The sequence below is a fragment of the Cucumis sativus genome, chromosome 1, assembly GCF_000004075.3.
Source record: "Cucumis sativus cultivar 9930 chromosome 1, Cucumber_9930_V3, whole genome shotgun sequence".
Classification (NCBI taxonomy): Eukaryota; Viridiplantae; Streptophyta; class Magnoliopsida; order Cucurbitales; family Cucurbitaceae; genus Cucumis; species Cucumis sativus.
Genome location: NC_026655.2, coordinates 1,171,656 through 1,186,031, shown reverse-complemented (window position 1 = coordinate 1,186,031; position 14,376 = coordinate 1,171,656). Strand labels below are relative to the sequence as shown.

The 14,376-nt window shown below is 32.5% G+C and overlaps 2 protein-coding genes across 3 annotated transcripts; both read right to left on the bottom strand.

The window, feature by feature from the left end:
- Positions 1 to 1,464: 1,464 nt before the first annotated feature.
- On the bottom strand, positions 1,465 to 2,000 carry LOC105436119. The gene has a single exon (XM_011660705.2). The coding sequence runs from the start codon at positions 1,899 to 1,901 to the stop codon at positions 1,647 to 1,649; it is 255 nt and encodes an 84-aa protein (XP_011659007.1). The 5' UTR covers positions 1,902 to 2,000; the 3' UTR covers positions 1,465 to 1,646.
- Positions 2,001 to 3,743: 1,743 nt separating this feature from the next.
- LOC101210507 (alpha-N-acetylglucosaminidase) lies at positions 3,744 to 13,973 on the bottom strand. 2 transcript variants are annotated; one of them, XR_970041.2, is made up of 21 exons: positions 13,563 to 13,973; positions 13,260 to 13,336; positions 12,822 to 13,033; positions 12,541 to 12,662; positions 11,920 to 12,005; positions 11,560 to 11,654; positions 11,210 to 11,291; positions 10,148 to 10,254; positions 10,013 to 10,043; positions 9,655 to 9,772; positions 9,359 to 9,406; positions 8,990 to 9,099; positions 8,151 to 8,253; positions 7,308 to 7,406; positions 6,267 to 6,377; positions 5,875 to 6,101; positions 5,517 to 5,754; positions 5,359 to 5,437; positions 5,022 to 5,283; positions 4,852 to 4,907; positions 3,744 to 4,132 (listed from the first exon to the last, which is right to left on the bottom strand). XR_970041.2 is itself a non-coding variant. In XM_011660633.2 (20 exons), exons 1-19 carry the CDS (start codon positions 13,785 to 13,787, stop codon positions 5,027 to 5,029), a joined length of 2,427 nt encoding a protein of 808 aa, XP_011658935.1. In that variant the 5' UTR covers positions 13,788 to 13,973; the 3' UTR covers positions 4,669 to 4,907; positions 5,022 to 5,026. The 2 variants fall into 2 exon arrangements, 1 of the variants encoding a protein (XP_011658935.1); XM_011660633.2 differs by lacking the exon at positions 3,744 to 4,132 and having other exon boundaries at positions 4,669 to 4,907.
- Positions 13,974 to 14,376: the final 403 nt, after the last annotated feature.

Below are 14,376 nucleotides of genomic sequence, written 5' to 3'. Positions count from 1 at the left end.
GTTGATAATCCACTACCCACTTTGATAGTTAAGTAAATATAACAAGGAAATTGCATTATACGACCCCCACAAAAAAAAATAGTAATAGAAAAAAACTGTTTATAACATTTTTTTTTATTTTCATATTACAAATTTGACAAGTATAATGGTAATCAGACGATAATCAAATAATAGTATGACGATAATGATAATGAAAATATAAGTGACATGATATTTATTATTATAAATTATTTTGTTATTTTTACAAACTCCCACTATAACAATTGTACTAATGTTTTTAAAATAACATTGCAAATATATAAAAGAATATGTCAAAGTTCATCAATGATAAAAGTTTATCATCGATAGATTTTGTTATATTTTTTTAAAGTTACCTTGTACTAAATTATTTTGAATAAGAAAGTGGTAAGTCCATGAAAAGAGTGAGCAATGAGAAAGTAAGGATATTTTCGGATAATTTGGAGAACCTTTGATAACAAATAAATTATGACTATAACTAGATTGTTGAATTGGGTAATGTAATTACAAAGTGTTGTACGCAACCATCAAACTAATCGAACATAACTCACTTTCTTGACACTTAAAAAAACGTATAAACAACAAATCAATGTTACCATAATGAATCTTTACTAGTAAGATCGAGTTAAAGATTCAAATTTTGTATTATAAATATATATATTTATTTATTGAATACAAAAACTAAGGGAACAAGAAACCAAGTTTTTAAACACTTATTAAAACACTTTTAACACTACTAAAACAAGTTGTAAGAGGGTTTAAGAGATTGCATGCTAACTATTGCCAACTCAATTACTTCAATATACTTATTCAAACAACATGTAAAGAGTTTACCCTCAACTAGATAGCTATAGCTATATATATATATATGTTATGTGTCTTGTCATCTTTACATTAATTAATATATATCAATAGAGTTTATAACTCTTTTCATTTTGGTATCAATGGACTTTAAATGTGGTATGAAAATGAATAGTTAATTAGTTCATTCAAACATGGCTTATTATATTTATTAGATAAGTTGACAATTTACAATCTCATTTCCCACAAATGAAAACTAAAGAAGAGAAAGTTAGTTTTGATATATATATACTTACCCTTCTAAATTACATCAACTTTCACCTCAAACTTTCCATAATTTTCTAGTTTCTTCCTTCGACTTTTACATCTAAGATATCAAGTCGATTGAAAAAAATTGAAAACTAGACTTTTTTTTTTTTTTTCCTTCATGAAATACGTTCTTCGTAATTGCATCAAATATAAATGATTTAGTAAGTTGAATTAAGGATCCAAACCGATTTTTTCTCTTCCAAATTACATGGGGAGTGTATCAATTTCTCTGAAAGAATTTGACCTAATATAGTCCGAAGAAACCGAGAAATGGAGAATTGGAGATCAAGAATAATCGAACAATCGAATCGAAAAGGAAATCAAAATCAAGAGAAAACAGAGATAAAATGAAATCATATTAACAAAAGAATAATAACAATCTATTGTGTACATACATATATATGCATCTGTATAACCAAACAGAAAAAAGATACAGAGAACTCAAAGATAATAATCAAAATGAAAGCAGCTACAGAGATCTAGAGAGAGAAACTAATTAAAAAGAATGGATGAATATTCTACTTCTTATGAGCAGTTTTATTATATTTCTCTTTAATCCATTGGAAACCAAGGGAGGTTCCTTCTTTAACCTTTTTGACGCCATTAGAAGCCACAGATTTGGTCTTGCCAAGCCCTTCCCCGACCTTCTGCTTATACTTGGCCGAACTATTTCCACCGCCGGTCTTCTTCTTGTTATCCGAGACTACGTCGGTGGAGTCGCTGTAGTCCCACTGGTCGGCCCAATCGTAGGAGGTGTTGTTGCCTGCAGCCATGGATTTGGATTGAAGATGAAGAAGAAGAAATGAAAGGATGAAAGAATGTGAGAGGGAATGGGTATTTATTTATAGAGCGTGAGAAGTGATTCAAAGAGAGGGAAGAATGAGGTGTGGATTGTGATTGAAAAGTCATACAAATATTGTGTTCTTTTCCTTTAAGCTGTTTGGACACGTAAGGTCACCTCCCACGAAAATTCTCTTTTATTATAACAAATTAAACAAAAATTTATATTTTCTTTAGGGTAAAAATAACAAATTTAAGAGTGTATGATATCAATGATTATTTGTCATATTTTAAATATAAAAAAACAGGTGTCATGAAATATTTTTTTAAAAATGTTTTTGTCATCTGATACAATTTCATCGAAATATTTACGGTTCATAATAAATCTTGAGTTTTTGTAGGAGTGTAAATAATTGGTTGGTTTTTTCTATTTTTTTTTAAATATATATATATATAATAATATTTTAAATATTATATAAGAGATATTATAAAATATAGCAAAATTTCATTCAATTTTCTAGAGTAAATTGGAAATTTTTAATATATTTTATGATTAATTTTTGTGTGTACTATTCATAACAATTAATTAATTAAATGATGCAGGTATGAAAATGATTTTTCCGTCCTTAATGAAATTTAAAAATGTTGATACTCCAACTAACGACTTCAACTTGCTCTTATTATCAAGGATTTATTGGTGAATAGCTAGACCAATGGGTGGAGAGCGAGATCACGAGAGAAAGGAAGAGAGTAGAGAGGAAAACGAGTTAGTAAGAAGGCGATAGGCAAGCGCAATAGTTTTGTTTTAGTAATTTCATTGAATTTAACCTCAACAAAATGTAAAATGATTAAATTTAAGATTTATTCAAAAGATAGAAACTAATGTAGACAATGCATGAACTAAATACAATCAAATTAAAAGCATGAAGTCCGAGTTCAAAACAATACTTTAACCCATTATTGCATGTGCGCAAGTGTTTTTTTTTTTTTTTTGGATATCAACAAATTAAATTTGAATATTGTTGCCAACGTGAACTTAACTCAACTGGAGGTTCTGGATTCAAATCCCTATCTCAGCATTTAATAAAATACATTTGCAAAAAAAAAAACTTGAATATTGTTTTTATGGATGTATGAGTAGATATACCTTATAATCAATTTAAAACCTATCTGGCTTTTGGCTATGAGATTTTCAAAATTGAGTCATTCGCTCTAAAAATAGTATTAAATCTATGCGTTATTTAATTTTTGGCTTACTTTAGCTTTCTACCAAATTGATGGACAATTCATTAGTCTTATCCAATACGTTATATTTTTCACCCCCAAAATTTTTAATGGTGAGTTAACCTATTAAATATTGTGTAAGTTAGTATGAACCGTCATGATTTTCATTTTAAAATGTTGTACGATTGAGGAAGAAAGATAATTTCATTGGTTAATCACTTTTAGAGTTGGAAGTAATCAAATGCATAGTATCACAAAGACCTCTACTAGTAATACATTCTTATTAGCAACAAGGATATTAGAGTCTAAGTTTGTTATATCTACAAACTATTTTATATTGTGTCAAATCGAGTAGTGTTTTCTATTTGATGGATTTACCAACAAATGTTTTAAAAAAGGATAAGCTAAAATAGTTACCAAATATAACAATATACATCATCGATAGAATTTAAAATTGTTTTACTCATTTTAATAACTTAACATTTAAACCAATTTTGTTAAAAATTAACTTTAAATCACTAAGCTAAAATAATATTTTAATAAAAAGAAAAAGAGAGTTAAAAGTGATATTTGTTGGTTCAGGTTGGTATAAGATAATGGAGATTCAAGAAGGTTCCAAAGCATATAAAGTCAATAACTAACGACGGCCAAACCTTACCAAAGTATCGGTCACCGCCTACGCCAAATATAATGAGGTTTTATTTGGCTATTTCTTGGAAACAAAGTGATGATCTATCTATCTATCATACATTTTAATTTAATCTTTTCAAATCAACGCCTTGAACAAGGAACAAATTGAAAAAATATTGCATACAATTATAATTATGCAAAAAGGAAAACAACAGTTGGATGTTTAAATATAATAGTAGTTACTAGTCAAGCAAGTACAGGCCAAAAAGCCACAGTTTGGATGGCAAAGTTTGACTTTTCAACCTTCAGAATTTTAACTTTAGTCTTCGTTTTCCCTTTAGAAAAAGGATTTTAGATGCTGTCATCTTCCCTGTTATTACATATAATACATACTTTATAATTTTAGTTACAAGACCAGGAGTTCTAGACTATTATACTTAAATTAGAATAGTTTGTGTTTGAGGTACGTATTAATTGAGTTATAATAATATGTGTTTGGTGTATAAACTATTTCAGTTTGATAAGAAAATAGAAAAATCTGTAGTAAAGAATTAAAAAATGATAATGTCAAATAGTAAAAACTATAAAAAAAAATAATAAAGTTTTTGAAATATGTTTACTATAGCTAATTGGAGATTTTTAAATAATATTTACTTAGCAAAATGTGATTATAATCTTAGTTAATTTTTGTTCCAAAAGGCCATAAATGTTCAAAAGAATCACGAATGAGATGGAAAACAAATAAAAAAACTTTCACCGAAACAATATTTTCTCTTAGTTAGTTATTAAGATCATGACTCCTTTTTTACCAAGAGGTGATAGTTAAAGACCAAAAACCATATTTAAACCAAAAATATAGGATGATATACTTTTCTTTTCTTTTTGCTAAAGCGAATGAATAGTTTGTTTTCTTAAATACAAAGAGCTGGGATCATAATTAAATATATTTTGTTTAGGTCAACAGATTCATGATAGTTGATGTCTTATCTGTTAAATTATGTTCGGATTGGAAATGACACAATAAGCTTAACGTTCACAAGAAACTCAATGATACTATTTAAAAGACAAAAAGAAATGGTTTTGCATTACCGGGAGATAAATTGTGTCGTTGGCCATTTGTGTAGAAGGAAAAGGAGGTTGTAAACCTGCGAAATAATAATACTAGTTCAAACACGAAACAGAAAACAGGAGAGGAATTAAAATATGCAAAATAAACATTATGCAACATTCAAATCTTAGTTGCTAGCAGGATAACTTGCCTGATTCATTGGTCAGAGCTCTCAGGTATTTGCAAGTACTTGTTGTATAGCCAGTGGGATGTGTCAAGTGCATCTCCATTGCTTTCCACAGGGTAAATCTTTCTGCTGCTTTGCCAATCATTTGTTAGTTTTATCCACTCTCTCCTCCAATTACTCAATGGAAATCTGTATCCATTCTCCGAACTTTCTTTCAAGAACTTCAAGTATATTGCAGCTCGAGGACAGTAATAATCGCCCAAGAGTCCACTCCAGTACTTGTTTCCTGGGTCGCGGTTAAATAAGTCAAATTTGAATGTACAATTGCCTAATCTCAATGATAAATTATAATAATCACTACCATAATCACGAAGCAAACTTGCTTCTTCCTCTGTGTTGTCAAACCACATGGTTATTTGAGTTCTTGCATTCCATTCATACTGTAATTTGAGATGAGTCAGAATTCGGATGTTATTAGTATAATTTTCTCATAATTGGTAGAATGGACTTGAATTGAACCTGTTTTTCCTCCTCTTCACTTCGGGCGAGTTGTTTGGCGCTTTGTAGCCAAGGTCCCAAAAGAAATCCCTCGTGACAAGCCAATAATGTGTCAATATCATTGACAAGTTCAAGGAACTCTTGGCTTAAGCTGGCCATTGTCTGTACATCATGTAACTGATATGCCTTGACAATTCTAAAGAACAGTTCATTCGAGTATTTGGCTAGAGCTTGCCTGGTCAAATCTACAAGGTCATACCTAAGAGTGGTGACAAATGCCAATTCAATAATCTAGACTTCAACATAGAGAAAAGGACGATATTCGATATCTCTATAGGTTTCAAGTAAATGATGAGATATTTTAAATTCGTGAGTCAACCTGTAAGTGTTGCTACTAGAGAGTTGATCGCCACCAGCAATGAAAAGCTTGAGTGCACTAATTACTTCAGAAGTAGGATACCAAAGATGAGGTCGATCAAACGTTGCATCCTGGAGGCGATCCACGCTTGAGTCCAAGTTCCCATGTCGGTTGGACCCCTCGGGTAATACTAAGATTGCCGATGGATCAACATCAGGAAATGCCACAATTACATCCCTGTTTTTGTCCTTTCCATAGTGACAGACATATGTTAGCATAACATTTTTTAACACAATAGACGAAGGGAGAACGGCGATGACCATTTGAAAGCAACAAGACAGGAAACACTAGTCGTAGAAGTACCAAAAGAGAAGAAAAGGTTGAATGGCCATCACAGTTTTTTTCATACTTACATTGGCACCGTCAGTGCAGTTGTAGACGGTGTGATATAATACATCCCAGGCATCTTGTATTGAAGGGACTAAATGACCATAACGCCTGACTGAATACTGAGGAAGCCATTTCTGGAAATAAAAGGATAGTATTTTACAAATTTTAATTGATGGGAACAAAATTTTCTATAAACACAATTGCGCAAAATCTATCATGAAAATAAATTCTATTGGAGAAAAATAAACTTTAAAATAGAAAGTGATAGAGCTAAAATTCAGAAATCATGGGGAAAGTGTGCAGTATGTTGGCCAAGATGTTATGAACAAACCTGAAATTGTTGAACTAGAAAAGAAATTTTCTATTGTTGGAATGATTTGCAATGAAGTTAACAATTATTTCATATTTGGGTAACGAATCAAACGAAAATTATATCTTAGCTATTTAATAAGCAAATGGCCTTAATTATTGACCTATGGGCTTCGTCTACATCAGTATGGTCGGTGGAGAAAAAACATATACTTACTATTATAGTAGAGCATAGCTTAGGAAGTTGCCTATATTTGTTGGCAAAGAAGATTGCCTATATTTGGTTAGTTGAGGAAGATTGCTTAATTCATGTAACTTCGCAAGTTAGTTGATCTATATAATAGCTCCAGGTATTTCTAATCTCCATATAGATCTCAGCTCTCTTCCATGCTTAGATACTTTACATAGAACTTGTGGTGATTGTTCATGAATTGTATGGAATTTATTATGAAACATTTTCTATCTTTCGCATCTGTCAGTTCCTTCTCATAATGCATTGCATGCAAGACATCAACAGAACTAGTTGTGAAATCAACTTGGAAAATAAAACCACATTGGCATTAGCCAGGATGTGAACATATGCACGGCAGAAAAGAAATGATCTCACTATCCTTTTCATATGATGGACCCTTCCGTATATTCGATTAAATCTATGCAATGTCACTTGTCAGCTTTCCACACATGGAGCATGAATACAACTGGCAATGAAGCAAATGGGCCATTATATTTTAAAAATAATTGTAAAACATTTGTACCTTGACATCAACTTTGTTGTGTTGAAAAGCCATTTCAGACATAAGATCGTAGACAACAGGATTCTGTTCAATTCCTTCCATGGACATTCCTACACCGACCTTCAAATGAAAACACCGTTGACAAAGCTAAAAACGAACTTAAACATTGCAAAATAAATGATACACCTCAGATATATGAGAAAAAGAGAAGGGTAGAGGAAGATTGGAATTAGTAATATCTTCATAGATGTGTTAAATATAAAGCTTTTACATGTTAATGAGAGATGATATGTTATGGGTAGAATTTTTATTGTAATTGGCAGAGTGACTGTGCTGCCACAATCCACTATGATTAAGCCATTTGTCACTTCACTACATAATAAAAAGAAATAAAAGAATTGAGTAATATTAAATGCCAAAATAATATTTCAAGCCGTTTTTTCAATAATGAAAAGAAAAAAAGAGAATCACTTCATCTCCTCAAAGTTGCATTAATACTCATATATACCTGGAGCTGCACTTATGGACGAGAGAAAGAAAGCACCAAATTTACTTTTATAAAACTATTGGAGTATTTATCAAAATTAGTATACCTAGAGTTGGGTATTTATTTTGGAGATGATGAGGGTGCTAAAGGGGTGTCAACCTAGTTGAGACGCCTAGGTGTGCCTACCGATCCCTAAATTATACATTTTCTGTTCTTTGTATAATCATCTTGTATTTTGAGCGGTAGTCTCATTTTTATTAGTAAAGAGACTTGTTTCCTCCTCGAATAAAAAATTTGTATAACCATAGGAGTTCAATATGCTGCCAAAACATTATGACAACATCTAGACACCAAATAATAGTAGATGAAAATCTTACCATTGTCGAGTATGGACTACTACGAGCTTCAATTGGTCCAGATGCTATTGAATCTAAAATGCCATACATCTCAACATTTCCAGCAAAATTATGTAGCATGCACCTGTGAATAGAAATTCATGTTATTGAAGCTAAAATTCACGAGTATTACACATTCATTGAAATATAGCATATGGCTAATGAAACAATAAACCAATCTAGTTTTAGCTCAAGACAACAGAATTAACGAGATAAGCAGTTTTGTTACAAAAAGTTTCTTGAAACGGCTAAAGTCAGATAACTGCAGTTTTAACCTGCAAACTAAATGAAATGGGGTATTAAAATTGCCTTGCCAGAAACATCTTTCTTATAAAGTAAAAACACGAAGATAACATTGGACTGAAATTACATTGAAAAGGATATAAAATTTATCCAAAAAAAATTAGATAATGTAATCCTTAATCAAGGGAACTTTAATAAATCAACCGTAGGTTTGAGATTCTCTCTTCAAATTATTATTAACTTATAAAAATGGGCTTGTAAAAAGATATATAACATGCCATTCTCAACACCACTGCTTTTAAATGGTTAGTTCTTAGATTGTCAACATAATCAACCAATGTATAGCAACTAAAAAAACGTCAAGGCCGGATAAAAATAACTTTAGACATTCATGAATGTAACAAATAAAGAAAACTTAAAACTAAGGAACTTTGAATGTCGATTCTTGACTGATAATTATAACATACTCATCAACATTGCTGATATGCTATGGAAAAAGCCTTCTGTAAGCCTAAGCCTTGACCATTTATTAGATATGAGCATTAAGATTAAGCAAAAGAATGGAAATAGAGACTTTCCAGATGTAAGGAATGCCATAAAATTGCTCAGAGGATATCCAGATAGGCTTCACTTCAGCATACAGATCAAGAACTACCAGCCTTCCCAGAGGGACAGAATGTAAAAGGGCCTGAAAAATCTCACCAATTTCAACCAGAAGTGAAAGTAATGCACAATGACAACCCTAAAGATGAGTAGATAAAAGAAGGTACACGATACAACGAGCCCAAGTAAATGAATTAGCATTTACAAATAACACAGCGGATCTGAGTCAAAGATTCCCTGATAAAATTCTTCATGCATGCAATGATCTAATGATGATTGAAAGTAGGAAGATATATTCGTGTATGATTGCATGAGCAATTGGTGACATAAAGCACGATTATAACCTTCATTTGTTGAGGCCTCCAGAATGGATCATATGAAAACATCCACCCCTGTACATGAACAAATTTCATTAAGAAGATCGAGAAAAAAGTTCACATTTCACCAAAACAGAACAAGAAGAGATGAAATGCACATTCACTAGAGTAATCCATATCATGTTCCACTTGCTTTGTGATATGACTTAGAAAACTTAGTGATTTGGGTCCCTTCAGGGACATCCATAAAAATTGGAACTATACAGAGAATTAAGTGAATTGGCCTAACAGCCCCTTACATGGAAAAACGAACTAACAATTACCTGCATTAGCCAGACAGCATTAGAATCTCCTGCCTGCATTCCTCCAAAAATAGCTGAACCTAATGAAGAGATGTATTCCACATCATCAACAGGTGGAGTGTTCTCGTCAAAGGTATCACTGTAAGGTGAAAAGATATTCATGATGTGAAAAATTGATGGCGGATAGTTCTCATGTTTGAAGAAAATACAATTTAAAGACTGTCGAAACCAGTATTGCACCATTTTTAAATGCTTGTTTCTCGCTAGCTTTCCTGCTATTATAATGTAACAAAGCTGACCATACACATCTTACAGTGAAGATTAAAAGAAAAATGAACCGCACACAATACAAAATATGTTGAGGAAACAAGCACCATACCAATTGTATACATGGGATGTTCTTCCATATTCTGGCCAAAAAATGCAATTTCAGACTTTAGAATCATCAAGCATCATTTAAGAAAAGGCATGAAATATGTTCTCATACATTTCATTCGCGTAGGTCTAAAAATACCTTTCTGTTGTTGCTCAATAAATGCTTTACCAATCTCGACAAATAAAGGGTCCATGGCGTCAAGAAGGTAAGTGCAGCACCATCTAGGGTCACTATGAACAGTAAACCTGCAGGACAATGGTAGCATAGAGACAATTGACATTGTCATTAGTTAAACAAGTACTCTGCAAAATTTCTTGTTGCTCAAGCATCATTGTAAGGTCTCGTGATTTGAAGGATTACTGCAGGTTGTTGCTTCAAATAAAAAGTAAGAGGTTTTCTGGTCAGACTACTCTATGAAGAGATCATTTCATATTTTGGCAGTAAATTTCTAATGAATGGAACTCATGTTAGCTCCAACTTAATAACTTCTCTCTATATAACTTAGCTTACTAATTCCTCTCCATTGTTTCTCTTATTAATCATGTTAGATATACTTTCTCACTCATCAATCAAAATAATTTCATTAACTTCTATCCCAATACTTTCTGGCATTAATCCCTCTCGAGATCTTCCTCTATATATTATTTTCTAGTCGACTCCATCTAAAAATAAAATTTCTAACTTCTCTCGATTCACATGCCTTTCTCCTATTTAGACATTCACTCCTACTACTCTCCCTGTGTATACAGTTTTCCACTAGATTCTCTTCACTTGCCTGCTTCCTTCCACTAATCCTTCGATCACTTTTTTTTTTCCATTTTAAATATTTTTCTTTAGGTAATGTTTTTATCCTAAAAATCCTCAAATTTTAATAGTAGTCATTCAATTTACACTTTGTTTTAAAATAGTAAGCACGTCTAGACAAACTTAAAAAACCTTGAAAAATATTAAAACCAAAAACAAAATCAAAAAATATCATCAAACAGTTCACTAAAGTGATTATTTTCAAAAGTGATTCACATTCTTCGTATCATGGACTACTTTTGTTCTTTTATAGTATCATGGATTTGACCAACACTGGTTCCAGGATGTTTCAAAATATATTCTAAGAAAATGCCAAAACAACACAATAAAAACATCATTAACCATACCAAATATGAAATTTATATAAGATAAGACCATAAGGGAGTGTTGAGTTACCAATTTCCCAAGCGTGTTATTTTTGCTGCTGGATATATTTGTTTGAAAGCAGCAGGAATATTACCCGAAAAGGCTGGCAAAACTGGAAAGGAGAAAAAAGAAAACCATGGTCCATAAATTCTTCCCAGCACAAAAGCTTTCAAGAACTTTGTCCAGTAAATAGGCTGTACGAACTATAGCAACATTACTGAAGCTTTAAAACAGCAATTCAAAAAGAAAACCAGCATGAAAGTGAAAATATTTAAATGAAACAGAATCTTAAGTTTCCTACTGGGTCAAGACCAAAGAATTATGAACTCCATTACAACATGAGGTACTACAAAAATTATCTGACAGTGCTTAAAAAATACCTGGAGTCATTCCCAGCTCAAACATTCTGCCAATAACCTTTTTCTGCAGAATAAGTTGTTGATCAAACCAACTTTGCGGCAGTGGCCCACCCCATCTGTGATAAGAGTGTTGATATTAAAAACGCAATGATAAGAAATTATAAGTGAGTTTTTTATAACTAGAACTGAAATGTAAGAGTCAAAATACATGCCACATTTAAGCCATTCTCTACATATATCTGATTAAAGCAGGAAGATTATGTAGTTGATTGTGACGATGATTATATATTTATCATTCTATCTTACATTTTAGTCCCAGCGGAGTAGAATATCGATCCAACAATGATCTAATTTCAACGCAGTTACAAAGCAACTACTCACTTGTGCAAATTTCCCATACGTGACCATGCAAGAAAAGCAGGACCTCCAAAGAAATCATCCAAATCTGAGTTGCTTATATTAAATTTCTGCAAATATAGTGTGGAATGAGATCGATCTATATTTTGAACTAAGTAAATTGTAATAGGATCTAGCCAAAAAAATTACTAGAGATAGCTTTTTCGCTTTAGCCACTTTGTTGCATAAATTAAAATGTAGGAAACGAGCATGCCTATAACTCAAGGGAAGCTGTTTTTTTCTTTTTCTTTTTTTTCTTTTGAAGAAAAGGACATGAAAGCTACCATAGCAATGATGAAGAAAGTAATGAACAAAAGAAGCTTCTAATGTAAGGAAAAGTTGAGATAATGCCAGAAACAATTTCCAATAGCAGGAAGCAGCAGAGTAATATTATACTTGTATTGCTATAGTGCAAAGGATGTAGACTATTGCATCCATGGTCCCATGATGCACAATTAGTAACATTGTTTCAATCATCAAAAATATTAAGATAAGTCAGAGATTATAGCATATGTAGGGTAAGATGACAGTTCACACTTGCTGAAAATATCATTATGTTGAAGACAGTATGAATAACATAACACTTATAAATAGAGGAAAACATACCCGAAATACTTTTCGCCAAATAGCCTCCTGCCCAGTAAATGCTAGAGGCATATTGATACCCTGAAGAGCCATCCAGTCTATTTCCTTTTCCCACCTTTTCCAGTCCCACCAGGCAAAAGAGTCTACCAGAAGCAAAGAAAGTGAAAATAGAAAAATATGTATCGAAACAATAACGAATAACTGTTACTGGAGAAACACAATTTTGTAATTCAATTTCATTTATGAAAATTGTGCATTGCAACGAGATGGATGTAATGAAAAATCCAAAAAGAAAACCTTACAGCTTGATGTAACTGCATTTTGATAGTAGTTCAAAGGAATAGGCCTCTGAACCACAACCTCGTTTGTTTGAATACGAGGTAACAGGCCTGCCTTAGGTACAGAAAACAGTTGTGAGCCACCTGTTTTATCCCAAGATATGTGTGCACCACACCAGTGCTTAAGATACCAGTGCAAGCCAGCTAAAATCTCCACTCCAGTGACCCCAGCGATTCTAGAAAAATATTGGAAATCGTGTTCATGTTGAAAAGTAAGAGATCGATTATAATTTCTATATACAAAGAACACTGTGCAATACGAATTAATATTTTTCGTGATGTGAACTCCCGATCCTTCACTTATTAAATAACAAGAAGCAACATAGTAGCTTAATCCAATTTTAAAGGCCAGTTAGATCAAGGCAAACTGAATGAAAAGATTAGCAGATAGTTTCTACGTACAAAATCTCAGGATCCCCGGATTTCCTGAACGCACGATGGTTCCTGATCACGAAGCAAGATTCTCCACCACATTTGTCCTGAGAAAATTCAACACATAGAAAGACCACGAGAAATATGAACATGAAAAACAGACACTATAAGCAAACGAAACTTTAAATGTACAATAATTCTTTCATTTTCCTAAATGTTTGAGTGCCTAGGAAAACAAATCAAAATCTCTCTAACAAACTACTCTGTAGTCTATACTTCTTTCATCAGTCAAATAGATAACACTGGAACTTGTAAAGAAAATCAGCCAAGTACCTTAGAAACAATCTGAAAGTCAAAGCTAGGGAGATGAGAAGGAAGAAGCCGACGAAGAACTCCACGAGCTGCAGCAACTTGGACATACGCAGGCACTCTCTCGCGATCCTGAATCTCAAGAAGCCGCGAAATATATTCGACTCCGATCGTCGAAGACCGAGAAGTGGAGAACGCGGCGAAAATTGTAACGAAGATAAGGAAAGTGGAAGAAAAAAAGGACGCCATAAGAAGAAGAAAAGAGAAAAAAGAGAGATCGGAAGTGGAAGTGGAAAGTAGAAATGAAAATTTGTAGAGAAAATTGGCATGGTGGTGGATGACGTCGAGGAATCCAGCAATGGCAATTGGTTTTGAAAAGTTCCAGTGGCTACCGGACAATGGCAGTGGCCGGCGGTGTCCCGACGAGAGTGGAGAGCGCGCGAAAGCGAAACTGCAACTGATCAGTGTAATATAATATATATACATAAATAGGGATGTGGGGCCTCTTCCACCACGTCAGACCTCCTCTTGACTAATTTACGGCCGTTGATCTTCATCATCGAAAAAAAAATGTTTAATCTCAAATTAGAATTACTTAATTTTAATTTGTTTTTAGAATTTCAAACCTTGATCATTTTTTAGGGTTTGGTTAAATAATCAATTATTAATTAATTGAAATAAAAATTAAATATAAGAAATATGCACATTTTTTGTAAGAAATTAAAAGGAAATAAGCATAATTTTAAAAATAAAAAAGGGAAGAGTGGTAAAATGGACATACTACTTAAACTCCATGCAACAAAAAAAAATGTGACAAAATTTACTCTGCGTTCTTTCT